The sequence below is a fragment of the Meleagris gallopavo genome, chromosome 12, assembly GCF_905368555.1.
Source record: "Meleagris gallopavo chromosome 12, MGAL_WU_HG_1.1, whole genome shotgun sequence".
Lineage (NCBI taxonomy): Eukaryota > Metazoa > Chordata > Aves > Galliformes > Phasianidae > Meleagris > Meleagris gallopavo.
The window spans coordinates 17897077-17923518 of record NC_139415.1 but is presented as its reverse complement, the minus strand read 5'-3'; the positions used below and the strand labels follow the sequence as shown (position 1 = coordinate 17923518).

Here is a 26442-nt window from a genome sequence, read left to right as displayed (position 1 = left end):
CTGATACGCACTATCCCCAGAAGGTTGAGTGCCTTTTTGCACAGAATCCACCTCCACCCAAAAGGAAACTGTAAAACAGGAAACATCGCTGTATTCCAGCACATTCCCTCATCTTAAGTTTTCAGAGCTTTCATTTTTTTTTCCAGTATCCTCTGGAGGCCCTTTCCTGGTCTGCAGCTGTAAAGGAAGCTATTGCAGAGTATATGTTTTTTCCATTCCTCTAAACTTTTGACCCAGAGTACAAGGCATTACTACTTTCCCTAACTTGCAGCTTTTGGTAACTTTGTAGGCCTCACATAAGTGAAGCGACTGCGTTTTCTCCAAAAGACAGACACAGCTGAAAAGATCCCATTTGTCAAAATGAAGGGAAAGGAGAAGATGAAAGAGGGGAAGTAATACTTAAACCTCTCATCACTACCATGGAATGCTAATTCTGAGAAATCAGAAGCACAGGATAAGCAAGTCTAACTTCTCCTACTTTCTACTAAGTTGGCACTAAGCAGTCCTTTGTGTGTCAGCATCACTTATTTCTCTGAATTACATTTCAGAGAGCCTGCTTAATAAAGACCGTTCTAAACGCCTTGGTTTCGAGGTACTCACCTTTCTTGCCATGATGAGGCCAGAAGGCTTGTGAGACACTTTGAACACCACCCCACCATTCCCTGCTCCCAGCTCACTGATCTTCTCAAAGTCGTCATCCTTCAGCTCCCCAACTTTTTGTTTCTGGGTAAGGAAAGCTTCAAGGCGCTTCCGTTGCTGTTCATCCAACTCTAGCTCTTCCAGCTTCTTCTGAAGCGCTTCCAAGTTTGTCCTGCACAACAAAAAGAACAAGCCGGCTGTAAGAGGAAGAGCAATAGATCACTGAGCTCACAGACTGAACACATTATATTTTGCACCTATACAGGTATTATCTAGAAGGAACAGACTTAGACAGTCATCCCCATGAGATAGATGTCATTGGATCTCTGTTTTAAGAAAGCAGCATTTTAGTCCAGATAAAGCACTGACAAACACAAGCAGGCAATACCCGGTTTCCTGCATCGTTGAGGTGCTGTCTGAATTCACACGTGTTAAATTCTGGTATCAACAGGAGTGGGTTTAATGACTCAGCAGCATTCCTGATCACAGATCTCGTGAATCACTGCACATCTCTCCAAGCTGTTTTTAGTTCCACATTTTCAAGGATTACATCGTCATTCCCAACAGAGTCTGTGTGTTTAATCCATCGATTTTTCACACAATTATATAATTAATTCACGTAGAAGCTTCTCATCGAGATATCAATAGTTAATTTTTTAAATAATTAGACTTCAGATCCCGAGAAAACACTCCATCCCAGTTATTTGAAAACTTAAACACCCATTTAAAATTCCCTGTTTCCAACTGAACTGTAGGTTTCCACAGGAATAAACATTAACAGCAAATATCTGATTTGTTCAGCCAAATTTTAGGCAATGTTCATGGGGAATGCAGAATGAAAGACTGGAAGAGAATCTGCTTCTACAGTCTTCACCACTCTCCATTAAAAAAAAAAATAATAATAATAATTAAAAAATACAATTAAGATTCAGCAGTAAGCAAGAGAACCATTTCTATTCATCACTTGATAAAACATACAGCAGGGAGGCACTGTTCCCTGAGCAGCCAGGATGGTGCTATGAGGATGAGGCCAATTCCCCAGGACACAATGACAAAAAACACAGAGTCCCAAGGTGAAACCCTCAACTTCCTAATTAGGAAGCCTGCACCTCCAGACAACAATCTTGATGTGAGTGCACCCCAAGGTACGTAAATAATATAAAGCCCACAAGCATTCACAGCTCTTCCCTGCCAAACGATCACTCAAAGTTTAAGCATGCCACACTCCCACTTGGTTTATCAGTTTAAACATGTTAGACAGGATGCAATCAAAGCTAACATAGGAAGTGATAACACTTAGAAGAGGTAAGCAAAGAAGGTGACAGAATAAGACCTCTGATAGAAAGGTGAGCTGTGTTCAGTCACTTGTTTTTGTATTTGGTCAGTCCAGGCATAGGATTAGCAAACGATGAGAAAGTAGTGCCTATTTGCATGCTAAAAAGAGAAAATAAAGAACAAGTTCTACAAAAATATTTGCCCTGGGTGAATGCACTTGGGGAAATGCTGCTCAAAACCAGAACAGTCTTAGATAGTAAACTGATAAACTTCTTCGACTGAAATTATACCACAGAAATAAAAGTAACTTTATGGTGCATGTGCTCCATTTCCGAGCTATCCTACAAAAAGGAAATGCCACCTCATTTCTGGCCTCATCCAGTGCTTCATACCAGCAAACTGGAAGGCAGCCACGTAACAAACATCCTGGAGCATCCCAAGGCGCTTCCCTCTGCAGATAATAAGCACAGCTCGTAAGAACATCACAGGTCTGTACATCAGACTGACTCGCAAGATGACCCGCAAAGAAACGTTTTTGAACTCTGATTACTAACATTAAAATGAAGCAGATATATCACCAGATGCTTTATTTCCAGGTCACCCACTGAGACCAACACGCCGCAGCCTCCAATTGACCTTATCAGGGAACTTCAATTTCCTTTGGGAAAAAAAAAAAGAAGAAAAAAAAAAACCTCTTCTAATCTGCCCTGGCAAGAAGCCATCCCTACATTCATGCACAAATTCTGAGGAGCAACGCTGAACTCACTGTCATTTTACAGACTGCTTAAGGCAGGGCTGCTCACTTAGAACAATAGAGGAACCAGAGCCACAGGAACAGAATTCAGCATAGCTTTCCTCACTCTGCTTGGGAGAAAACAGCTATTGAGTTTTTGCTCTGAAGCAGAAGAGCCTTTCTGCGCCTGGAGACAACACCAGGATGCCTGCACACGTGGCCTGGAGCAGACAACGTGCCAGTGTGAGGGAACAAACACTCAGTCAGACCGATGCTTTGCAATGACAGACAACAACTTGCTAAGACAGCATTCATTGCATCTGTGTTAGTTTTATACAGATATGCATTACATTTGATTTTAAACAAAAAAAATTTGCTTGTTTCAATCTCAAATTTTGCACTTAGAGAGAGGATTTCCTTGCCTGACTGCATAAGTCATAGTTGGTGCTCAAACAAACACGTCAGGTTTCTCCAGTTAGCAAGAACATGGCTATGGTAGCAAAAAAATATGAAGGCAAAACAGATCTCTGCTCCCATCTGAGGCCAGACCACTTCTCCAGAGGGGAAAAGCAAAGCCTCAGAACTCCTGGCAGTATCACAGAGCAACCCAGGACCTGAGCCAGCAGCGTGCTCCAAGCTAACGGCAGGGCCTCCATTACCTGCAGTGATGTGCAGTAACAGCAGTTAAGTTGTCAGGTCTCCCTTGCATTTTTCAGAACCAATTATTTAACTCCAAAATAAGTGAATCTGAAAACTTTCAAAGAAATTCACCCAAGAAAGACATTGTCCAAATTACTGCCCAGATTATAAAAGTAGCTGGAGATGCTATGGTTGGTTACAGTTACCTTCTGTCCTGCCCTTTGTTACTCTCTTTTTTTTTTTTAACCCTCTCTCATTCTGGTCACTTGCTTGAGGCATTTGAAATTGATTAAATAAGGGTATTTTGAAGCATTAAAATAGCTGGTAGTAATCTAGCTCCAGTATTCAAGGGAAATGAGAACTAGGAAGCTGTAGATTTGGATTCTGGCTTCTGCAGCAATCCTGCTCCCAACCAGTAACTGGGGCCATTATCTGACCATCATAGCATGAAGGCAGAACAACACTGAAGAGCAATGAACATGCCAGAACAGATGTGTAGGTAACAGGTAATCACTGCATTCCAAGTGTTACAGATGAAACCAAAACAGCAAATACAGAAGATGGAATACACAGTTCAATGCTACAGAAAGACCCCACAAAGATGCTATGGAAGTTCTAAAAGCAGCAGAACGCAGGCGTGCCAACAGCCACCTCCAGAAGCAGCTCTGGGAGGTACTCAATCTTACACAGAACTTACTCAAAAAGACAGATTCCTATTAAAATTCATCACCATTACCTTCTGCAGTCTTGGAGCTGTTTTTTCACTGTCACAAAGCTACGTCTTTGCCAGGGTTCCATCAAAGCAGGAAATCATCAAAACCACCTCAAGGCTCCCCTGTTCCAAGCACTATTCCGAAGCAACAGGTTATCATCCAATTTATTGCTATCAGTTCCAAAGCCAAGCACACACTAACACAGTGCACCAGGGAAAGAATCCAGCTTTTGTAATGTGACCATCTGAGTGAAGCAGCAGGGAGGTCAGTGCTGTTCTCCCCATTTGTTAAAGACACAGTGCAATCCTGCAGGACGCGTTCAATAATTGCCTCCTTCATCAACGGGAAGGAATGGGAGAAGATGCTGTACAGCTAGCTGACATCACTACTTTATAAATTTGTCTTAATTACTGAACTTCAGGGGCAATTATTACAAGATTTCTCATCTAGATGAAGAAAATAAATCAAAAGCAACCAAAATTTCAACTTCACATTCAATAGAAGTTTGGGGTTGTTTTCCTCTTACAAAGGCAGCAGTAAGTCACAGGTGTTCTGGAGGTGGGATCATCTCAGCCTGCACTCCATCAGGTCAGATCCTCCCCATTAAGTCAACTCTGCTTCTTTCTTTTCACATTCTAAGAACAGCAACAGTCACGCAGTACTTCTGTAACCTCTGAAGTGTCACAGCGCACAACAGAACTCAACCACAGAGCACTTCCCAGCAGAAGACACACTTGAGTCAAGCAGCAACCATCCTCTGATGCTCAGGGAGAAGTTCCCCCTCTGCCTACAGGATGTCACATACCAGTGAGCGAGGAGATACTGCTGAGCAACTCTCTTTCCTTGCTCTGATTTTCACGCTCACGTTGGATGAAGAGGAGCGACAGATTCTGCAAAGGGCGCTCCCTCTGTACATGGGCGGAAGGCAAGAGGAGCCTTCAGTTCACACTTTTAGGGGCAGCCACCTCAGCACTGAAGAAAGCACTTCTGAAGGAGAAGATGAGACATCTGAGAGCACTGTTGCTCTCTGACTTGAGAAAGGGAAGAGAAATACTGCCATAGTCTTCTGCTACGTAATGCAATATGAGAAGAGAGCTCCTTGCTCTTAGTTCACACTTACAGTACTCCACATCCTTGAGATTTTCTTTAAACTCACTTTAGCAAAGCCTAAATTAACACTGAAGTCTGCATTAACACCACACTCAAGCCATAAGTCTACTTCAGAAAAGAAGAAATTGGAAGAGGAAGCAGAAACCCAATGCCATCTTTAACAGTACTTTGTCACATAGCTGTTCAAAGCTATCACAATCGGTTCTGCAAGCTGAACAATTAGCAAAAGAGAAAGCATAAAGAAGTACATTCACTTGCAGCTCTGCTGTCAGATGAGGACACAAGCTGAGGGGCTGTTTTCTAGAACAGTGACAGTAATACTTTCCCCAAGCCTACTCAGCTGTCAATCTAAAGCAGAAAGTAGGCAGTTCACTACATTATTTCCACAAACCACCTCGACCAGGGAGTTGAAACAAAATAGGAAGAACATGAAGGCACTCTGCAGTATTCAGAAGAAAGACTGCTGTTTTGCATGACAGTGCCAAACCTGGGCAATAAGGCTTTTTGGGAAAAAAAACACCAAACAAAACAATTTAACTTTGTCTTTAATAAAGCACAGTTGAGAGAATAGGATGGAAAATGTGATCTGAGCAGTCCACAGCTTACAGGACAGGTGCATCTGCTTCTGGACTGACTCCAGGGCAGCCTCAGAGAGCGTGCAAATAAAACAACACAGAGATCTGACCCCACTCTGTGCGATCAACGTGGGAAAAATACACTGCTTTCCAACTGCCACTCATTTTCAGGTTTGCATGCTAGAAGTAATGATTATTTACGAAGGACCTATGGGACATAGGGTTGCCCAATGTAAGTGCTTTTTACTAGCATTAAAATTAACACCTCAACACACCATTCTGTGTTCAGGATGCAGAGATGGTAAGGCACATTTTGAGGAAAAGCAGATGATTCCAAATCACAGCTATTTCTCAGTAAAAGGTATGTGAAACTAACCCAAACTTTACTGTCTGAAAAGCTTCCTGCCAGACCAATTCTACTTAAAATATATTTTCTCATTTATCTAAAGCCAAAACGTGTGTGTTCTAAAGAAAATGCAATGCAATTTTAGGTCTCTAACAACTGGCACAAGCTGAGTCCCCACTGGCTGAGCCACGAGGTAGGCACTCGTGTTTTGCTCAATCCCAACCAGTACACCACACAACTTCTCAGACTGTTGGTTTTTTTTTTTTTTCCCCCCAAACAAGCAGAAGTGTCAGGTAACACATCTGATCTGAAGGCTGAGCTCACCAAAGAGACAAAGCCACAGATGTGAGTAGCAGCACAAAGGGACAGACATCAGCTTCCCAACCTTTTGCTCCTGGAGCCTTTGGCAGCTGCTCGCAGGCACCGTTTGGGTTACAGACCTCCAACCTGGGCAGCAGCAGAGCTGCCGGCAAGGCTCCAGCCCACTTCCCACATTTGATGCCGTGGCTAAGCTTTACAACCAGTATCCTGCTCAGTCAGTAGCTTTCTCTGGACCTGCTGCAGTGTTGAAAGAGAAGTTCGTAGCAAATTAACTCTGCAATCTCTATTTTAAAAAATCCTAAGAACTGCATCACCAAGTTCTGCACCTTCCTGCCACACACAGCTGTGCACCCATCGCTGCTATTCCCAGCCCCAGGGCTATCCATGCTTCCTTGTGGACACAAGTTTGATGGAGATTCAAAACAACACAAAGAATAAACAGATCTTATCAAGTTCTAATCACCAGCCCACACGTGTGCATTGAGACGTCCTGATTTTCAAATCTTTCAAGTAAGTCTCCAAACCCTTGAGTAGAATTTAATAAAAGCAAGGGCTAGGTAGGGCAATAGCAACAGCTACAGTATCCTCACAACTCCCTGATGGTAAGGACATAGCTTTAGAGAGACACTACGGTAAGAAAGATGAAGTTACAGTATCTGCTTACAATGCCCCAGTGCCAAGATCACAACTCCGAGCCTCAGGGGCAGAGCAGAGCAGAGCAGAGGAGCAGGAATGCTGCCAAAAGCTGCAACTGAGCATCAGAGATGGGGAAAGAGAAGTGCCTGAATATGCAGATAAAAACATAACAAAAGCTATAGCTGGGACTCAGAGAAAACTGAATAAACATTTAGATCTTTCACCGAATTTGAAAGATTATTTAAGACAGAGTACTACCAATATTACCATTTACTAAAGGAAATAATCATTTTGATTTTGTATGTACAGAAATATCCATATACATACACACCTACATAAAGGCAGAATATGCCTGTATACAAAAAAAGCAGAGTTAATATCCTCACAGAATATGCATCCTGTGCATCAGATTCTTGCATTAGAGCCATTGACTCACCTTCCCACCACACTGGAAAAAGTTCTAGAAGAGCAAAGAGTCATAAAAACAACAACAACAAAAAAGAGACAAGCTGCCAGGAAGCTTCGTTTTAAAAGCCTTCAGGTAGGTATTTAGGAAGGTGCTCATCTGTGCAGGGGTCACACACAGGGAGCAGTGTGGAGCAGAGTGGAGCAGTGTGGAGCAGCCTGCTCGTGCTCCCAGGTGTAACACACAGCAACAGCTGCCCCTGCACTTCCTCCTGCTGTCAGAGGAAAAGCCCTGCTGCAATTCACTCTCCTGTTGCTCGGACTGAGTCAGGCTAAGGACAGCTTCTCACCAGATGTTTGCAAAGGGATTCCCAGCAGTGAGTCTGTCTGCCCCAGTTGCTCAATTCCTGCAGTGCTGACTGGCAGGCAGCTTTCCTAAGCATAATAAGAGACTGCCCGAGTAAATAATGCAGAACATGTATCAACCAGAAATCACCTGATTGCTCATTTCTAACGATGTATCAGGAAGCCTTCAGAACAAAAGCTCCGCTGCTTCCTTCCAAAGAAAGCTCTTAGGGAGAAAGAACAGCCTCCCCCAGAATTCAGCAAGCTACAAACTGATTCTGCCAGCTAACACTGCTCCCTTGGACAGCCATGCTGGTGCTCTGGCAGTGGGATCCAGAAACCTTCCAACCACAGCCCACCCACAGGGCAATGACGGAGAACAAATGCAGCTGCCAGGAGCTGAACAGAGGGTAACATGGGAAGGAGCATGGAGGGGAGCTTTTGTATGAGAATGTTTGGAATGTGAAGACCATCCAACAGACAATTCCTTCCTCTGTTCATTTCAGAACATCCCTCCCGTGCACGTTCCAAAACTCACTTGATACCCACTCCAACAGCTGCCTGATGAACTTCCTGCCTCAAGAAAATTCCCTACAGTTCTCAAGGCTTTTTAGTTCCTCCAGACAATGCTGCAGCAAACATCCTTTGCCCACATTAACAGTAGCACTACTGACATGCCAAACAAATAATTTGAGTGCATAGGAGGTTTGCCTTTCCAACTTTTTTTTTTTTTTTTTTTTAATAAAAAAAGGTCATTTTCAGCTACTAAGTAACACTGGAAGGTCTCAGAAGTAATCTGGTCCCCTCCAGAGGAAAATCTAGGACTATTCAATTAAAAGATGTACTGATCAGAAATTGCTGGATTTCAGTGCATCTCTGCATCCCTCGCAGGCACTGCCATGTAACCCTACAACAACCAGGACTCTTGCCACAAGAGACTGCTCTGCCCCATTCTGCTCCAGCCATTCATTCCTTTGCCACCCAGAACACAGGCATTTAAAACAACTGCAAAACATCACCTGCCAAGCCTATCTGAGATTCTTCAGTGAGGAAAGCTCTCAGTTCAACACAGATCAATGGTTCACTGGAAGAGATGGGACAAGGAAAGCACCAGGAACACACAGGCAGAGCAAGAGGAGGACGGAGGCTCTGGAGCAGCAGGATCTTGCATGTTTCCCATTGTGAAATCCCACCTTTGTAATTCTATCTGCAGAACTGGTGTGGGCAGAAAAAGAGAGTCAGGATCCAAACTAGCAGCTGGCACATTCCTTACCTCAGATCCCAGCAGAATACAGGAACGCTAATTCTTACTGCACAGTTTATTTGGTGCTCCTAAATTGATTGAGGCTTTCTGAACAATGACAAAGTCATGAGGAATGACAGTAAGTTTCCATGAGGGTAATAACACCCAAGCACAACATGACTCCACACTCTTACATCAGTGCTAACTGTCCTACATCCACACCTGGCAGACAGCTGCTAGTTCACAATTAAGAACAGCACAGGACGATTTGCTACTTGTGTAGTTATTACTTGTGTATTAGCTGTGTGTGCTTACTTAACTATTTTCTCAGCACGTGCATCCACAAATAATGGAAAGAGATAAGACTCAAACAAGCTTTTACTGTTTTATTATGACATGTCGTGCTCTATTAGCTTCTTAATTATTAAAACGTTATTTCTAATTCAATGAAGGACGGTGTCAAACTGAAGCAGATTAAGAAACTCTTACATATGTTTTAACCTAAATTTGGAGAATTTAGCAAACAACAAAACATTTCACTTACAAGTATCCAGCATTTATGACATTATGCCTAAAACGTTCTCATACCACCATACCAACAAGAATTGGCTAATTCTTCATTAACAGGTAGTAGGAAGAAAGGAAGATTTTTTTCCCCCCTTAGGTGTTTAAAGCTCTCAGTAGTTCTGTGTACACATTTAACTAAACTGCAATCCTGCCAGCTCATTCAGATCTCACCTCCCAGCACACTGCACACGTGTGAAAATGCCCTGAAGTCCAAGGAATTCCATACAGGGGCTGCCTCTCGGCAGAGACTGTGTTTTTAAAATAATAATAATCTATACAGTAGTAAATACAAAGCCAACAAGCAGAAGTGACACAGCAAGCATTACAATGAACAAACTGGCAAAGATGTTCCTTTCACTTCATTTAAACTGATAGCCAGGAAAAGTGAGCAAAAAGCTTTACTTTTTTTACAAAAAGTGCAGGAGAAACTCAGAGCAAGGCCTGCCCCCCACAGCCTCTGACTGCTGCTCACCTCTCATCCCTCAAGGTTTCAATGCAAGCCTGAAGACCAAAGAAATAAAAAGCCAATCTCCCACTCCAACCAGCTATTCAAAGCCCAAACTGAAGTTGCCTTGAGAAGGATACTGACAAACACAATGTTGCAAGACACACGGTAAACAACTTCAGAAAATTCCAATACAAATTGAAGTTCAAACCACTTTTGAGTAATTCCCAAATTATTCTTTGACAATCAAATAGAAACAGCCATACTTCTAGGTCATGGCAGCTAACTCAGAGCTTTCCTTCATGAACTGAAAGAGAACAACTAGCAAGCAACAAGAAAAAGATAACATATGTTAAGAATTTAAGCGTTCCCTTACAACTGGATTTTGCTGGTCACCAATTTCCAGGAAGTTACCCTGTAACATCTTTGGACTTTCTCTCAAGTCACATCCCGTGAAAAAAATAAATAAATACAGCTCCTAAGGTGATACAAACCTGCAGGCAGTGCTTGCTTGCATTCCTCTCAACGAGCTGCCTCCTTACGGCACCTTAAAGGAAGATGTTAACTCCACCTTTCCTTTCACATTTTCTTCTAGTTAAAATAGAAGTGTTCTTTCATACTGTTTTTAAAGCAGCTCAGCAGGAATATCTTACTCTGCTGTTCTATCTCATAAGACAACTCACCGTGTCACACCTGAGATGAGCATCAGGCTATTCCTCTGGAGCTGGAATCAAAGCTTAGCCTGCACAGGGGAGAAATCAGTTGACAGGAGGATACACAAGCTGTGTATTTGGAATTCTTTAAACAGACTGGGGGGGGAGAAAAACAGTACTTCAACTGCAGTTACCTTCTCAATACAAATGCTTATACAATAGAAAGGCAGTGACATTAAACCCAAGTTCCAGGCATTTCTGGAAAGTTCCAATTATATTACCAGAGACAGTAGTCATCTTTATTTACTCAGCAAAGGGAAACAGCACGGCTTCGGAGTAGCTATGGCAATAGGCAGACAGACCTAGATGTAAGTGACGGGCAGGCAAAGCAATCACGAAGTCTCTCTTCTGAAATTAAAGATTGTAAGCAGTGACAAACACGAACACACAGCTTAACTGCAGCATTAATCACTTCCACGACAAACAAAGGAACTCAAAAAAAAATTATAAAGGCTTCCTCACATTTTGTGGCTTGTTGGATTTTCCTGTTCAGTGACAAAAATGTGGACTATCTTTCACTTCTTCAAATGAACATTTGATAATAGCCTCTGATATATGCCAAAACATCCTATACACGTTATCTATCATTAAATACAACTTCTGTCTCAAGATATGAATTTAACCAGTTTTCACATAAATAAACACCTCCGGACATGGGAATTTTAATGCAAAATCCTGAGACCAGTGGAAGGCAAACTCATTATGCAGCCCAGCTTGTAAGTTATACCTTGCAATCAATAAAAAACACTGACTTTTAAATAAATTGAGGAGTTTCTAGCAATTGGTAACAGCTGTCAGATATTCCAAAGGACAAGGAAAAGAAGTTTTAGAGGAAGAGAAAGTGGTTTCTTTTAGCTGCTACAAGAGTGAACCATCCCAACATGGGCCAAAAGAACAGAAGTATCCCTCTCATTACATTCAGTTTTCATCTTTCTCCCATTTTCTCTGGGAAACCTTCACATATGCATGCCCACACAGCTCCAAAAGTACCAGAAAATAAATGAAGAAGCCAGCAGCTGGCCAGTGGCACTTGGCTTCATCCTGATGATCTCAAGCAACAAGGCACCAGGACAGCAGTACAGGTCCAGCTCTGCAATAACTGCTCCACAGCAGGAAGCATCAAAGCACGAGCAAAGCTCCCAGCACAGAAGGATCTCAGTGAGTTCTCTCTGGTGCACAGGAGGGCAGCCAGGGGATTTGGAAGGCACCAGAGAGAAGCAAAATACCCTGTACTAATTATTAAAGTAATAACTATGTATAGCATGCTACAAATACACAACCTGTTGTCAGAGAAATACATTATGAAATTGAAGAAAATATTCAGTATCTGCATATTTACATCACAGGCACCTCCATTCTCCTTTATAACACTTCATCAGGGTTTCAAACACATTCATGTGAGTTAGAATCAAGCCCCAGCACATACTTCAAATGCACCTCACACCGCAAGCTTTTTCTCCAGTCAATGAATTCCCAGCGCCAAACAAGGATGAGGACACAGGCAGGATGCATAGGAAGCAGGGCACCCTGAGTCACCTCCTCCTCTTATTTCTGCCTTTTCCACTTCCTTTCTGCCAGGAAGCAGAAGTACCATATGCACCCATCCTAGCTTCAGTATTTTAAAGCCAACAAGGGTACATGACTCCCTCATAATCTCTTCATGCTGCAGAACCTTCAGATTGACAGCTAGCAAGTTGCTGATGTTTAACATAAGACTGCTGATGACCAACCTATATCCAATTTGGTTTTGTACCAACATTCTCTTCAGGCCCAAAAAAAACTTCCTTCACTCACTTACAGAGAACAGCCATCTCACCTCTCAGTCTTCATTTTACTTCAGTAAATAATGAGATTTTTTTTCATCCCTTCTCAAGAGGTTCTGTGCTCTGGAGAAGAACAGAGAAGCAGCCAAGATCACTCACGCCAAAGCGACAGGTTTGTGTATTCTGGAAGCAGATGAGTGGCTGGAGACTCATGGCCAAAATTCCATTAAGTCAGGAACAAAGCTTTACAAAGCATTCGTGTGGTACTCAAACACCTCTACTGTTTATTTCAACTGCTAAGCAAGAGAAAAAATTACTGAGCAGATAATCAATCACCTTACAAAGAAGTAGAAAACCAGAACTTTTTCAGCTTGATTCCAAAGCCATTTCCAAATTCTGAAGCTATTATTCTTAATTTAAAGTCTTTCACAACGAGGATGTAATATCTGCAGGATGAGATAAACTAATTCTGGCTGTGTATGCACAACAGGCTACTGGAGCTGCTTCTTCACTGAGCTGTTTTTTTAAAGGTACTTGATACAACTCTAAACTTGGCAAAAGCCAGGTACAGGTCTAATACATAACAAAGAGCAGAAGCTCAGGAGATGCATATACCAAATGAATTAATGCACAAAAAAAAGTGCAGCAAAACAACACATCAGTGTAAACACAGCCCAGTACTCCCATGAGTCTCCCTAAGTTTCCAACATTATCAGATAGTAAAAATAATTAAATATGATAACAAATGAAGAAATATTTAAGAACCACAGCATTTAAACCAGTATGCCTTCTGATTCACTTGTGATAGCAAAACAAGAAAGTGATAGGTGTATCTATTCACTGCATCAAAAAACAACATGCAAAAGGGATCCCTGAAAATGAAATCAACTTATCCACAAATGCCTTGAAGAAAGTCACCTAGAAGGTACTATACAGGTGAATATGAAAATAAGACCATTTTGTCTCTTGATGCAGAAGAAAACCTGCATAATATTTCAGATTTATTTCTTGTATACAGTTGTAAATTCCTGCCACGGGAGAGTTTTTGAAGAGCTCATCCTTCAGCTCACCATCAAAAGACTTTGCTAGAAGTGCCACAGCTGGAGCTGCAAGATACTGAGTGCGCTCTGTGATGCTCAGGTGGTTAAGTAAGATCTGAGCCTGCCTGAAAATGTGGCAAAAACAGCAGCACACGTGGAACACTTTCAGCCTGAGATGTGCACATCTCACTGCAGTTCTGCACTGTGTTCCCTGACAGCAGAACATAAGCACATCAGAGCGTAGCTTGGGTATCCAAGGAGCTAACCATACAGGGGAAGGAATCCGTTCTTCCACACACACCCACAGCTCACACCTCTGTTACCAAGAAGCCCATCACCTCTGCTTAGAAACTAAGTGCTGATCTACCAACCTCACGGAAACTCCTTTTGTAACAAATACCGTGCAGTGCTGACACCAACTGCAAAACCAAAGCCCCACAGTAACCCTGCGAGCAAATGGAACAGTTCTGCACTCCCCGTCCTCCTTCCCTGCTCAAAGCACACTGGTGGTTTGCTCAGACCCCTCATACTTTTTCTCAGCACACAACACTTACCTGTATTACATCCAGGAAAGCTCAAAGGCATTTTCACCCAACACACCCCCTGACATACCTAGCATTACGTGCTAATTATTGGAAGATTTACTCAGATTAGTGCTGGTTTAGCTTAAATCCAAGGAAGGAAAAAGAAACCCACACTTTCCCTACGGATCTGTGACTCCTGATGTGCACACCTATGAAAAATACACCGTTAGAAGCGTAGGATTTGGCCCTTGATGTGTAATTATATAACCTCAGAACAGACCCCATTACCAACACAGAGTTCTGCCATCCCGCTCACCTCACGCACCCGCCCGGCACAGCTCTCCGCCCCGACGCCGCCCGCCGAGGAGCCCCGCGGCAGCTCAGCCCGATGGGCACGGCACGGCACGGCACGGCACGGCACGCCGCTGGAGCCGGGCCGCTCCAGGCAGAGGAGCCGCAGGGAAGGAGCGGCGCCGCAGCCGCTCAGCGCCCCGGGTTCGAGTCCCGGGAGGAGCGGCCGCGCCCGGCCCCTCAGCGAGCGCCCCGCCGGCCCCGGGCTCCACTCACTCGGCAGAGCTGGTCCCGTTGACGGCGGAGCCATCCGGAGCGGGGTTGAGCTGGATCGGCCCCGGCTTCTTCTTGGGCATGTTCCCTCCCGGCCGGCGCAGATCGTGACGGACAGAACGGCCGCGGCCCCACTTCGGCCAGGTCCGAGGGACTTCCCGAGGCGAAGCAAACTTCGGAGTCGCCCCTCAGCGCCGGAGCAGCGCGGGGCCGCCTCCCGACAAGGAGCCGAGGCCACGACGCCGCCGCTCCGGCGCAGCGCGGCCGTCAACCCGTCCGGCACCGATCTCCCCGCGGAACGGCACCGAGCTCCGTACCGACAGCTCCCGACGGAGAAAAACTGCCCGGGCTCAAAATGCGCCCTTCCCCGGCACTGCGACTGCGCACAGCGCCCGGACAGAACGGCGCGCAGGCGCGGCCAGCGGGCGCGTGTGCACTGAGGGCGGTGAAGCCGAGCTGATACTGTGCCCGCACCGCGCTGCCCTGCAGTGTAGGGCTCTGCACCGCCCGCTCTGGGTGCTGAGCTTCTACACAGCGCGGCACGGCTGTTCCGAAACTTGGTGAAAGTTCGGGCTCTGTCGGTGAGAATTCTGCCAGCGGTGTCCTCCGCGGAGAAAAGCACGGTGTTAAACGGCACGTTACGAAGCACGTCCCCTTTTTCTCTCACAGTCATTAATGTACCTGTATTGCTGTACTTAGAATTACAGCCTCTGCTTCAGGCGTGTGGAATGGCTGCTTGTTTTTCTCCAAAGAGAAGCAAAGAGAAGCAAAAAAACGGAAAAAGGGAGATTATAGTTAAAAAATAAATAAATAGCCAAACGAGTTTGGAAATGAATCATAGAATCACAGAGGGGCCTCAAGGATCACGAATCTCCAACCCCACTGCCACAGGCAGGGCCACCAACCTCCCCATCTATTACTAGACCATATGAAATGCCAAATATTTTTTTTTTCCTTACTTCTGTGGTCTGTGTGCTTACAGCTGCTGCTGTTAGGGACGATCGGATTTGGCCATAGAAGTGTTCCATGCCTTGACATGATGCTGAATTCAGGTGTCTCTGTGAAGCTGTGCTGTGTGTGGCTTCTCCTGAGGGCTCTATGGAGCTCTGTGATGGTGCTGAGCTTAGAGAGAAACTCATCCACAGAAACGAGAGGTTCAAGTACCATGGAAATAAAGACCCTTCTGCTGTAGGATAGAAGCAGAATGCTGCCTTGCTTCAACAGAATGAGCTCACCTTACCAGTGAGGTTCTTTGTCTATATTATAGAAAAATGATACTTTTTTCCTTTTTTTTTTTTTTGCCCATTTTTTAAGTAGAAAAGATATAATCCTTATTTCTGCAGCGCTGCAGCCCATGGACATGGATCCCCTACCATGTCCAGGAAGGGACAGCTCTCTCCTCACATTGCTAATGTGGTCCCTTGCTGCCTTTGACAAAGCACTGAACTCACGTTTTAAAGATCTATAGCTCAGAATCAGAGTGATGTTACACTGACTGAATACAGACACAAACCAAAGGGTGTAGGTGTGAGCTGATGACACCGCAGGGCCCATTCCCGTGTATCTGCTCCTGCCATTGTTGCATTCCTCAGCACTGTTACACCTCTGATCCACACAGAGACCAATAATGGGTAGTGTTCAGGCATAGTTCAAAGCATCGCCTTCTTTGGGTTTTGCTGTTGCACATTTTTAATGGTGGTCATTGTGCTGATCTAGATTGGCATGTGATTGTTTCCTGGATAACTGATTACACGATAGCTGTGTATGGCTGAAATATTTATAAGTCTGTTTGAATTTCTGTAGGAGCAATAGGTTCAACTGGTGTGCTTGCAATGGAAAAATAAGCATGTTTTCCAGCACAGAACAAAATGGGTTTGGGGAGTTCAGACGTTCTTGGTGAAAGGAACAGGTGGTTCTGAAGGTGAATCACACAGGAAAAGGCAACAAATGTAAGGTGGTATAATCTCTGTGCATGACTTCTGAACAGGGAGACTTCCTGATTTATTGATTCTATCACCACTGGGAAAAACAGAACTGAAATGTGTCCCTGTAAACAGAAACAGGTCAAAAAAAGCTTCTCCTCATTACCACTTTTCTTTCAGAACTGGCCTACAAGCCCCTGCCTTGTGTCCTGCTTCTTGCGTAAAAGGGAAAGGATAATATTTAAGATGATCAAATAATTTACAATTTATATGAGGTTAACAAGGTATAAATCACCAACATCTTAATTCAGATAACACAGCAAAACCTGATTTCCCACCACACACCAGCACCAATATATCCATTTTGCCAATGATTTATTGGATGGGAAACACTTTTACTGCACAAACAGGAAAACCCTTCAGATGTAGAAATATCCAATCACTCATTTTGCAGATTTTCTCTCCCATACATCAAGTGTAGCATAAAACAGACAAAGAGACAAAAATATAAAATAAGGAGTAAGTTTCCTGCAGTTTTTCCACTGCAGTGCACACAGAAATGAACAACATCTCAGCAGCACCTAAACCAGAAAACAGAAGTGTTTTCTAGAACTGAAGCAAGTTATTCTATTTTCTCTGACTTATTATTCCATCAGCGTGTGGCCACTTACTCACTTCCTGGGGAAAAAGAAACAGTCACCACTGCCTGCTGGAACCGTTCCTCACCCGACTGGAAGCACAGGCGTGGAAAGTGCCACCCCGGTCACCCAGCACAGCTGCTAATTAAACTTATTGATTAACAGGCTCAGTAAATATGGGGGGTTATGTAACGCTGTTCTCCTCCACAGAGATTTTAAATCATCCTCTGCTTTAATCCATGTAGCATTTTTTATACTTTGCAGATATACATACGCACATGTCATGCACATTTTTTTCATGTCATCGTCAGGCTCGGATGTATCACAGACACTTGTCGTTAAATATGTTTTAATATAAAGTGATTATTGTGTTCAGCACAACGCCCACCAAACAGTGCTGGGTTTCCCTTAATTTTATGACGTATATTTTTATGGAATTGGAAGTTAGCAGCACCTGATGTACAGCAGTGTGTTTGTGTGCTTATTTCTGTGTGCTCCAACCATCTGAGGAAACTTCTCAGATCAGCTCAATGGATTCACGAATACAAGAGATGCTTGTGCATTTGGGAATACACATTTTAAATCCAGTTAAAATCACTCCGACCGATGGGAAATGCATTTTTTAAGTACTTGAAATTGATTTGGTCCTATTAGAGGGAATAATTCAATCACCTGAATCGTTACCTGCAATGAACTCAAGGAAGTATAAGAGAAAACCAAAACTCTGTTCCCAGGTGCGGTGCCACCACACAACGCAGCTCCGCCCCACCATTACATCAACCGCGCGGCCCCGCCTTGTGGATTTGGCGCCAAAAGCAGCGCAGCGCAGCTGCCGCGCATGCGCCCTGATCCCACCCGGCCGGCGGCCCCTCTCAGCGCCGCTGTGTCAGATCTCGCGAGAGCTGCGCGCTCCGCCGTGGCCGCCCGGTGGGGCCGGAGGCGGGAGCGGCGGCGTGGCCCCGTGTGGCGCTGAGTGATTTCATCCGGCTGTGCGCGGAGCTCTCCGCCCTCCGATTCGGGCGTGAGGTCCCTTAATCCGGTAGGAAGGGGAGAGTCGTCAAGGCCGGAGGCGTGAGGGGAGCGGGGTCTCAGTGGTGGCCGCAGGGTGCGGCTGTGTGGTCGCACCGCACCGTCTGGCCGTGCCGGGCTCCCGTCGGATGTCGGTGCGGACGGAGCCGCCCGGGCGTCCTGTCTGTGAATCCGTCTGTGGAGAGCTTGTCCTTAAAACCGCCTTGTGCTCAGGCTGCGAGGAGCCCGGGGCGTCCTGAGCCTGAGAGGAGGAGACCTCCGGCCTGCAGGTTGAAGGGACAAGCTGTAAGTCGAGGACTCGCATCTCGACAGACTCTGATCGCTGAAGTGGGAGTGGAGACCTCTGTGTTAAAAGTACTTAGTCTGAAATGCTTTTGCTGTGTGTGTGTGTGTGTTGTTGCAGTCACCACAGCTGCCACTCCCAGGTAATGAAGTGTGAGAAGCCCGTAACTTACTTGGCTCAGCAATACTGGATTGTGTCATCCTCCTGTATAGTATCTGCTACTTAATTTATATAACCTGCTTTCTGGTTGCCAGACCTCTCCTTTGGAAGAGCCAGGTCTCATATAGCTATTGTTTGTCTGCTTCTGTGGCAGTTTTTTTTTGTTGTTTGTTGTTCTTGTTATCTTCTTTTCAAACACTTCCGATATTTCATAGACTCATTGTATAATCAATGGATATACAGATGGTATGGTATATCCAGGAGCTCGGCTGATGTAATTGTTATACTGGAGTAAGAAAAGAAAGACACTCACCCTATCCTGGGCTCACAAAATAGACTCCAGTGGAGCAGATCTCCAGAAGAGCTCCTTCCTCCCTGGCAGTCAGCTCTTAAATGGGTCTAGGAGAGCTGGAGCCAGGCTCCACCCCTTCCTGCAGCACAGGTGAATTGCCTTCACCTGTGCTTCCATGGCTGACTCATTGCTTGCCTCAGGTGATTAATCAGAAGTTCAGGCCATGATTCAGCAGCCCCATACACTCATTAAGGCTGGAAAAGACTTCCAACACCCCCAAATCCAATCCCAGCCCACCGCCACCATGGCCCTGACCACATTTCCACTGTTATGGAATTCTGGAATGCCTCCAGGCATAGTGATTCCTCCACTCCCTGAGCAGTCGGTGCCACTACCTCACCACTCTTTTGTAAAAGAAACATTTCCCACTATCCAATCTGACCCTTCCCTGGTGCAGCTTAAGGTCATCGCATCTCATCCTATTGCTGTTACTCGGGAGCAGAATCCAACTTCCACTTCACCACGACCTCCTCGTAGGAGTTGAAGAGAGTGATGAGATCTCCTCTGAGCCTCATCTCCTCCCAGACTGACCTATCCCAGTTCTCTCAGCCCCTCTTCGTTTCCCACAGGAGAAGAAAGAGAAGTTAATCCGTAGCCATGATAGATCCTCTGGAGAACAACTTGTTTGATCTCCCTGATTATGAGAATACAGACGATGAAACATTTCCACCTCTCCCACCTCCTGCGTCTCCAGGAAATGATGTTGAATGGGCTCAAGCTAATGGAGGTGAGAACCCTGGAGATTTTTCAGTAGGGAATGAAGGGCTGTGAGATCTGTTTTGTTGAAGTTCTACTTCACTGCATTGAGCTTACTAGATAAAAATAACCTTAGATTAAAAAAGCAGTTAAATTGTTCTTGATCCAGCATATCCATACTTGTGCAAGAAGTTTGCCTTTGTAGTCTCCATGAAAATGTTTGCATGCATGTACAAAAGAATGCTAGTGTTCCAGGGAGATGGTAGTAGTTTGTTTTTGTTTTTTTTTTTTTTAGACTAAGACATAAAAAAAACAAACAAACAAAAAAAACCAAAAAACAAATTATATTAATTGTATTTGTAAAGTTCTTGGTGCAGTCCTGTGTGTGGAACAGGCAAGCAGAATGTGTGTAATTCCTTGATGTAAGAAAAGGAGAGATCTAAGTCCTGGATGTTTGATGTTTAGAGTTGCAAAGTCTTAAACAAGAAATCAGTGTGATAGTAATTACAGGTTCTGAGGTGGATGGATGATGGTGCCTTACCTACTGCAGTCAGAAGCACACGTATTAGCCTGAGTCAAGAAGTGAATGGAAGCTGATTCCTAAAAGGCTCACTGATTATGTTCATTTGTAACCCTTTTCTCTGTTATTGGAGGGGATGCTGGAATTTTGGTTCTCCTAGATTTCAGTGGAAACTTTGGGAAACATAGCAACCTATGACTATTGTTTTTTTCAACTCTTAAAACTGGCAGTGTCTACTTAATATATTTTCATCAGGAATGCAACATAAAAGTTCTAAGACTAAGTTCCTTACAGTAGAAATTTGAAGAGAAGTTCATTCTTCAGCATACTTTAGAGACTTGATTGACTCCCTGTCAGTCTCTTGGGAGAATTTAGATGAAATATGCAGGCATTTGTTTGGAGTAGTATTGCAGCAGAGTGATTGTGACAGTTTTCCTTTTGATAGGGTAGGATCCTAGGTTGTGTGATGGAATTCTAGCTGGTGCTGCATGCTTACAGTATGGTATTTTCTTTGTTAGATCCAGATGGGAACCAGCAGTCAGAAACAAAGGATTCTTCTGCAGCTGCACGGAAAGCAGTTAAAAGATCAGTACCCAAACTAGATGCTCACAGGTACTTTTGAACTTAATGTTTCTTTCCTTGATAGACTTGGTACATGGCTGTGATGTGGTAATTAAGGTTACCGTGATCTGTGCTTGCTCATAGCCCAGTCAAAGATTAAGAGCTTTGGAGACTGAAGTGACTGTTGCATTCTCTATCTCAACCTCTTTTTTTTTTTTTTTTTTCCCCTTGCCTGCCTGTATATTGCTGTTTTTAGTCCTAACTTTGTTGAGTTTTCCTTGGGACTTGGTACCTGGCTCACAACTTGGTTAACAGATTTTATTCCTGCATAGGACTCACCCAGCTGTATCCTCTTTTATTTTGTTTTGTGCCTCCTATTGTGGATTTCTTTATTTCAACTGCACTTCAAAATAAATCCTCAGTACAGTGATGTCTGCAAGGTGTGCTATGTAATTAATGCTGACACCTGACTTGCATCCAAAGTAGATCAACTGTTTGTAAAGGATTTAAGTATTTTCCTTGCTCTTATCACCAAAACTGGTGTTAGTTCCTCATAAGCATCAGAAGGTATCTAAGCTTTCAGGTATGTTATGTTTTAAAAATACTGTTGCAGTCTGTTCTGTTGTTATCTATCAAGTTTTACATGGCCAATATAGGTACTAAAAGTGACTGTTCCATTTTCTTTCCATGTCATCAAAATAAAAAAGCTGCTTGGGCTCTGGATGTATCTATTGTGTATTTTCAGAAACTCTCAAGTCTTACAGCAGTCTTACTTCCTGTGTATTCTGATTCTCTATCTGTCCTGAATAGATTTCTGTAGCTTCGGGTGATAAGAGAGAATGTGTGTTTGTTTCTTTGTTTTCATTAGGAGAAAGCTAATTTCTCCTAATGATTGGATTTCAGGTAATTTTACCATGATGTTTACAGGTTAGTTTCAGAAAGAGGACTTCCTGCCTTAAGACACATGTTTGACAACGTGAAGTTCAAGGGTAAAGGGCACGAGGTAAGACATGGTGAGCTTCTGGGGTGTTTACTGGAAGATTAGCTTAAATCAACAGATTGCTGCCTGTCTGATATGGGGAGGATTGATATCAAACTCTGATTAGACAGCAGCTTTCTGGCAGTATTCGGGCATATCCTGCTGTGGTTTGTAGTTGCAAGCTTAAAAAATATGCAAGTGCTTTTCCTGAGCTCTTATTGCTCATTTTCTCATAGCTTTAAATTGCACTTACATACTTGATGGTAGGATAGAAGATTACCCAAGCATTCATATTACTTAGATTTTCAAGAGAGATTTTCAAGCTGTGGGTGCTTAGTGTTTCCAGAAACATTACTGTAACATTTCCCTCTGGAGTCTGCTGATTAAATCAGCTTCTAACAGCTGGATATCTTGTTTTATGTTCAAGGCAGAGGATCTGAAGACACTTCTACGACATATGGAACACTGGGCTCATAGATTATTTCCAAAATTGCAATTTGATGATTTTATTGACAGAGTAGAGTCTTTGGGAAACAAAAAGGAAGTTCAGGTATGTATTGTTCCTGTCGGTTTGCCTTCGTGCAGTACTCAGCAGTGTGAGGAGTTGGCTTAGGAGAGCAAGCACACAGCAGAGGATTTAAGTTATACATACTGCTAAGGTGTGTGATGTATTCCAATAAGTTAATTTCATCCTCTCATTTTAAAAAGCTATTTCAAATATTTAAGAGTAGATTTAAAAATTATTTTACTGCTCTGTAGGATCTTCTTTAACAGAGCATCTTTAGACAGAAGCAATCTGCATAGAAGTGCAGAAACTTATGATTGAACTTGGACTAGAAGGCTCATGAAGAATGTTGCTTTGTGCGGTTAGATGACAGAATAAGGGCTAGAAAAACAATTTTGGTACTTAAGTTTTGGGTCAAACAGATGAATGAAAGAAATAATAAAGCATAAACACTATTAAACACTATTAAAAACATACCAGTGTAAGACAAGATTTTTTTTTTATAGATGACACACCACTATTTTAATTCTTCCTCATTTGCAGACCTGCTTAAAACGAATTAGACTTGATCTTCCTATTTTACATGAAGACTTCACAGCTAATGAAGGTATGTTTGTTGTGCTGTCAGTTCACTTGTTTTCCCTTCTTGCTAACCAGAAGTTAATGATCATGGTACATTTTCCTGTTGTAGAAGATGTTGTTGAGTGGTCCTCCTTTAAAACTAGGCTCAGAATAAAATGCTACCTGCACAGAGGAAGGAAATGGAAAGTGGGTATTATCAAAGTGTTTATCAGTGGCATTGTTAGCAACATCCTTCCCAAGAAAATCCTGAAATCCACCATTCCTGCAGTTACCAAGTGAATGTAGTCATAATTTGTATTTTTATGAGCATGCAGTCTGAAGAGCTCTTGGATCTTAATATTGCAGAAAAGAAGAGTTTATTATAGTGTTTATACTCCAGTTACAGTGAGGTTGGGGTGTTGAATCCTTTACAGAAGGACTCAGTAATGCCTGCAGGTACTGCTGTGTATGGGCTGGTCTTGCTGTATGCCTGCTGTTGGTTTTTGTTCTTCTTTCCTATATTTCAGAAATGAACAAGCTTTTTATTTCAATGAAAATGAGAGGGGGAGAGGAGCGGAGTTCACCTAGTAGCTTGAAAGGAACTTGTAGCAGAAATAAGAATTTCTGTAGTCTTTCCTAATGTCCATTGCAGGTGTTTATACTTTCCCTATTCCCCTGTGGGCAATGCCTTTGGGTGGCTGATGATGTGTGGCTGTTTCTGCTGTTGGCTGCATTTGCTAGAAATGGAATGCAGCTGTGAGCAGCCACAGACAGTGAAGTGAATGGTTCCTGCCGACAGTGTCTGTAGAGTGATCAGATCTTCTGTGCGATGGTTCCATACATCTGTATTGCAGTGCTGATAAATTCTTGAGCCACGTTAGCAACAGTCTGGAGTGTTGTGTCCAGGTCTGGAGCCCCCAGGACAAGAAAGACAGAGCTGTTGGAGAGGGTCCAGAGGAGAGCCATAAAGATGATCAGGGGACTGGAGCACCTGCCCTACAAAGACAGGCTGAGGGAGCTGGGCTTGCTCAGCCTGGAGAAAAGAAGGCTGCGGGGTGACCTCATTGCAGCCTTTTAGTACCTAAAGGGAGCCTGCAAACAGGAGAGGAATCAACTCTTTGAAAGGGTGGGTAACAGCAGGACAAGGGGAAATGGTTTTAAGTTGAGGGAGGGAAGATTTAGGTTGGATGTCAGGGGGAAGTTCTTAGAGAGAGAGTGGTGAGGTGCTGGAACAGCTGCCCAGAGAGGCTGTGGATGCCCCGTCCATCCCTGGAGGTGTTCAAGGCCAGGTTGGATGGGGCCCTGGGCAGCCTGGGCTGGTATGAAATGTGGAGGTTGGTGGCCCTGCATGTGGTAGCGGGTTGGAGATTCATGATCCTTGAGGTCCCTTCCAACCCTGGCCATTCTGTGATTCTGTGTAAGTCACCAACTGGAAAATGTGAATGGCTGTCCTACAGCTTAGAAATAAAAGCTCAGAGTATTCTAATAAAGACCCAAACCTTTTGTCAGCTAACTTCTCTGTTCACAGGCTTAAAGTACTGCAGAGGTGCAAAATAACGGGCCTTAGGCGCTCCTGCAAGAGTGCCATGCTTCTTTTGTTGGTGGGTGAAGTTTGTCTAATGGAATTAGACTGCCTTTATTTTTGCATGTGTTAATTCTAGCAAATGAGTAAATTTCTGTAATAATGCACAGTGAATTTAAAACCACGTCTGTGTTCAATCTGTCTGATTCCTGTAACTAGTCCTTCTGCTTTCCAAAGCAGTGGTAAGAAAAGTGTCTGGCCTTTCAGTAAGAATTGCCTGACTTTACTGTCTGTTCAAGCTTCAGGCACAACTTACAAGTGTGAACTTTGTGCATTTGGCTTCTTCTAATTTGTTTTATACTTTGAATATCAAGTATATGCGCCTAGATAGAAGACTTCAAGTTAAAACAATTTCAAAATGATCTTTGGCTCTCAACAATACAACTTGAAAATGTAGAACATAATCAGGAATTACTTAAAATGCTTTTCTGATAGATATTTAGTGGAAGGTCTGTGTTCAGCGTGATGCTTCCTGCTCTTCCTGACCCTCAATTCTTTTTTATCCAGGTGCTGGAGGTGGAAGCAATGGGCTGGATATGGCCACTGAAGATGTACATTCCTTCTCTGGGAGTGTAAGAGAACTGGATTCTCTCCCGGGTACGACTCTCACTGAAGAGCAACAGCAGCGAATCAGGAGGAACAGGCAGCTAGCCTTGGAACGTAGGCAAGCGAAGATGCAGTGTAACAGCCAGTCTCAGCATGATGGTAAGCAGTTCCAGTGTGTGTGTAAGCTCAGTACCCTGAGAGGTTCTGACAGCTGAGCTGCTGAGGAAAAGGTTCTTAGTACTTGCTTTTCTAGAGAGTAGAAAGCTGTAACTCAACTTAAAGTGCATTCCTGTAGGTAGATCGCTGTAAAGCTAAGCCAGAGCTGCTCTCCCCAGCTGTCATGACAAGCGGTCATAGCCTGTCTCTATGGGATGAGACTGACTTGCTAGTCGCGTTGAGTTGGCTTTCTTGAAGGTTGTGATTCAGGCAACAGAAACTGCAGTCACCAGGCACACAGCAACAGCATTTTCTCACTGAAAGCATTTTGTTTTTCCTTTATCAGAGCTCTCTCCTAGTTACCCAGAAGAGGAGCTTAACATCCCAGTTGCTCAGGACCTGACTGGTGCTTTAGAAGACACTCAAGTTACTGCGACCAGTGTTGCTGTTACAGAGACTGAAGACAGACAGAGAGAATTGCAGTGTGCCAGCGAAAAGCAGTGACCATTCCTCATACTTTGGATGACTTAATAGGACCCCAACTCTAGGGGGGTCCTTAATTGGACCCCAAGTACTAATGTTTGTATTGAAACATTGCTGGCTCTTTCCAGTCTGACTCCAGGAGTTTCAGGAAAGCCTTAACTATTACATCTGTATAGTTGGTCAAAACTGTTTTCTTGAAACTGCAGGTGAATTGCTCCCTACATTGGAAAGCAGAACACTGTTCTTCATCTGCATACGAGACTTTTTTTGTCCCTTTACTGACGTTGTTTAGGAAATGGGTTTTCTGGCCTACTCTGACATCTTTCAGTTGATGTCAAACTGAATTTAACTGAGATGTTAACAGGTGTGTGCACATTTTTAGTGGAACGTATATAATAGAGAATAGTGCTATACTTGAACAGGAATCCGGGATATTTTTTTAAACTTATCAAGTAACTATTTCTTTCTTATGAAATGGAAGTTATTAAATTTTAGAGGTCAAATAAATTCTTGTATGAGGCTGTTTAAACTCAACTTCCCAATTTGTGCAAGTCACTGCCAAGTACATCATGTTTTGGCTTTGAATTAGTCTCGCTTTATCTGATTCTGTTTTCTGGCTTGAAGCTCTGTACTGTTACAGAACTGTTTTCTTCCCCTCTTATGCAATAGCTGCAGCAATTCAGTATGATCTTCTGCTCTGTGGAATGAATCTAGTCTCAAAGATGACAGCTGTGCTAGAGCCCTGAGAATGCCTTGTCCAGTAGCATAGAGCAGACTTGCTTAGCCCAAACTGAGGCCCAATGTAGCACATAAAGCAGGTGAAACAAGTTCGTGTCAGCAGGTGTCATACAGTGTCAGTCGTGCAGCTGGAAAA

At 43.6% G+C, this 26442-nt stretch overlaps 2 protein-coding genes, 1 long non-coding RNA gene and 1 other non-coding gene across 7 annotated transcripts in view; 2 read left to right on the top strand and 2 right to left on the bottom strand.

The window, feature by feature from the left end:
- MAP2K1 (mitogen-activated protein kinase kinase 1) overlaps positions 1-15003 on the bottom strand; it is a 32148-nt gene extending 17145 nt beyond the window's left edge. Inside the window, exons 1-2 of one of the 2 annotated variants that reach the window (XM_085234126.1) lie at positions 14600-15003; positions 601-811 (exon numbers count right to left, since the gene is read on the bottom strand). In XM_085234126.1, coding sequence (XP_085090252.1) covers positions 601-811; positions 14600-14679 — 291 coding nt within the window. In that variant the 5' untranslated portion in view covers positions 14680-15003. Of the gene's footprint in view, positions 1-600; positions 812-7423; positions 7483-14599 lie in introns of those variants that run through there. The other variant, XM_010717592.2, reaches the window with a different exon arrangement.
- Positions 15004-16878: 1875 nt separating this feature from the next.
- On the bottom strand, positions 16879-19504 carry LOC146543569 (uncharacterized). Its single transcript, XR_014885949.1, has 2 exons — positions 18941-19504; positions 16879-18448 (listed from the first exon to the last, which is right to left on the bottom strand). It is a non-coding gene; the product is annotated as an uncharacterized LOC146543569 (long non-coding RNA).
- TIPIN (TIMELESS interacting protein) lies at positions 18029-26097 on the top strand. 3 transcript variants are annotated; one of them, XM_003209588.5, is made up of 8 exons: positions 18029-18195; positions 19549-19706; positions 20714-20807; positions 21684-21759; positions 22163-22285; positions 22784-22847; positions 24891-25088; positions 25432-26097. In XM_003209588.5, exons 2-8 carry the CDS (start codon positions 19577-19579, stop codon positions 25587-25589), a joined length of 843 nt encoding a protein of 280 aa, XP_003209636.1. In that variant the 5' UTR covers positions 18029-18195; positions 19549-19576; the 3' UTR covers positions 25590-26097. The 3 variants fall into 3 exon arrangements, with proteins under 3 accessions (XP_003209636.1, XP_010715891.1, XP_010715890.1); XM_010717589.4 differs by lacking the exon at positions 18029-18195 and adding an exon at positions 18332-18470; XM_010717588.4 differs by lacking the exon at positions 18029-18195 and adding an exon at positions 18402-18539.
- LOC116217118 (small Cajal body-specific RNA 14) lies at positions 23510-23645 on the top strand. The gene has a single exon (XR_004161140.1).
- Positions 26098-26442: the final 345 nt, after the last annotated feature.

Excerpts from the sequence above, each read along its gene's own strand:
- TIPIN (XM_003209588.5), top strand. The coding sequence starts at position 19,577 with ATGATAGATCCTCTGGAGAACAACTTGTTTGATCTCCCTGATTATGAG. Across the intron at positions 22,848-24,890 it reads AGACTTCACAGCTAATGAAG|GTGCTGGAGGTGGAAGCAAT; the intron begins GTATGTTTGTTG and ends TTTTTTATCCAG. Across the intron at positions 25,089-25,431 it reads CAGCCAGTCTCAGCATGATG|AGCTCTCTCCTAGTTACCCA; the intron begins GTAAGCAGTTCC and ends TTCCTTTATCAG.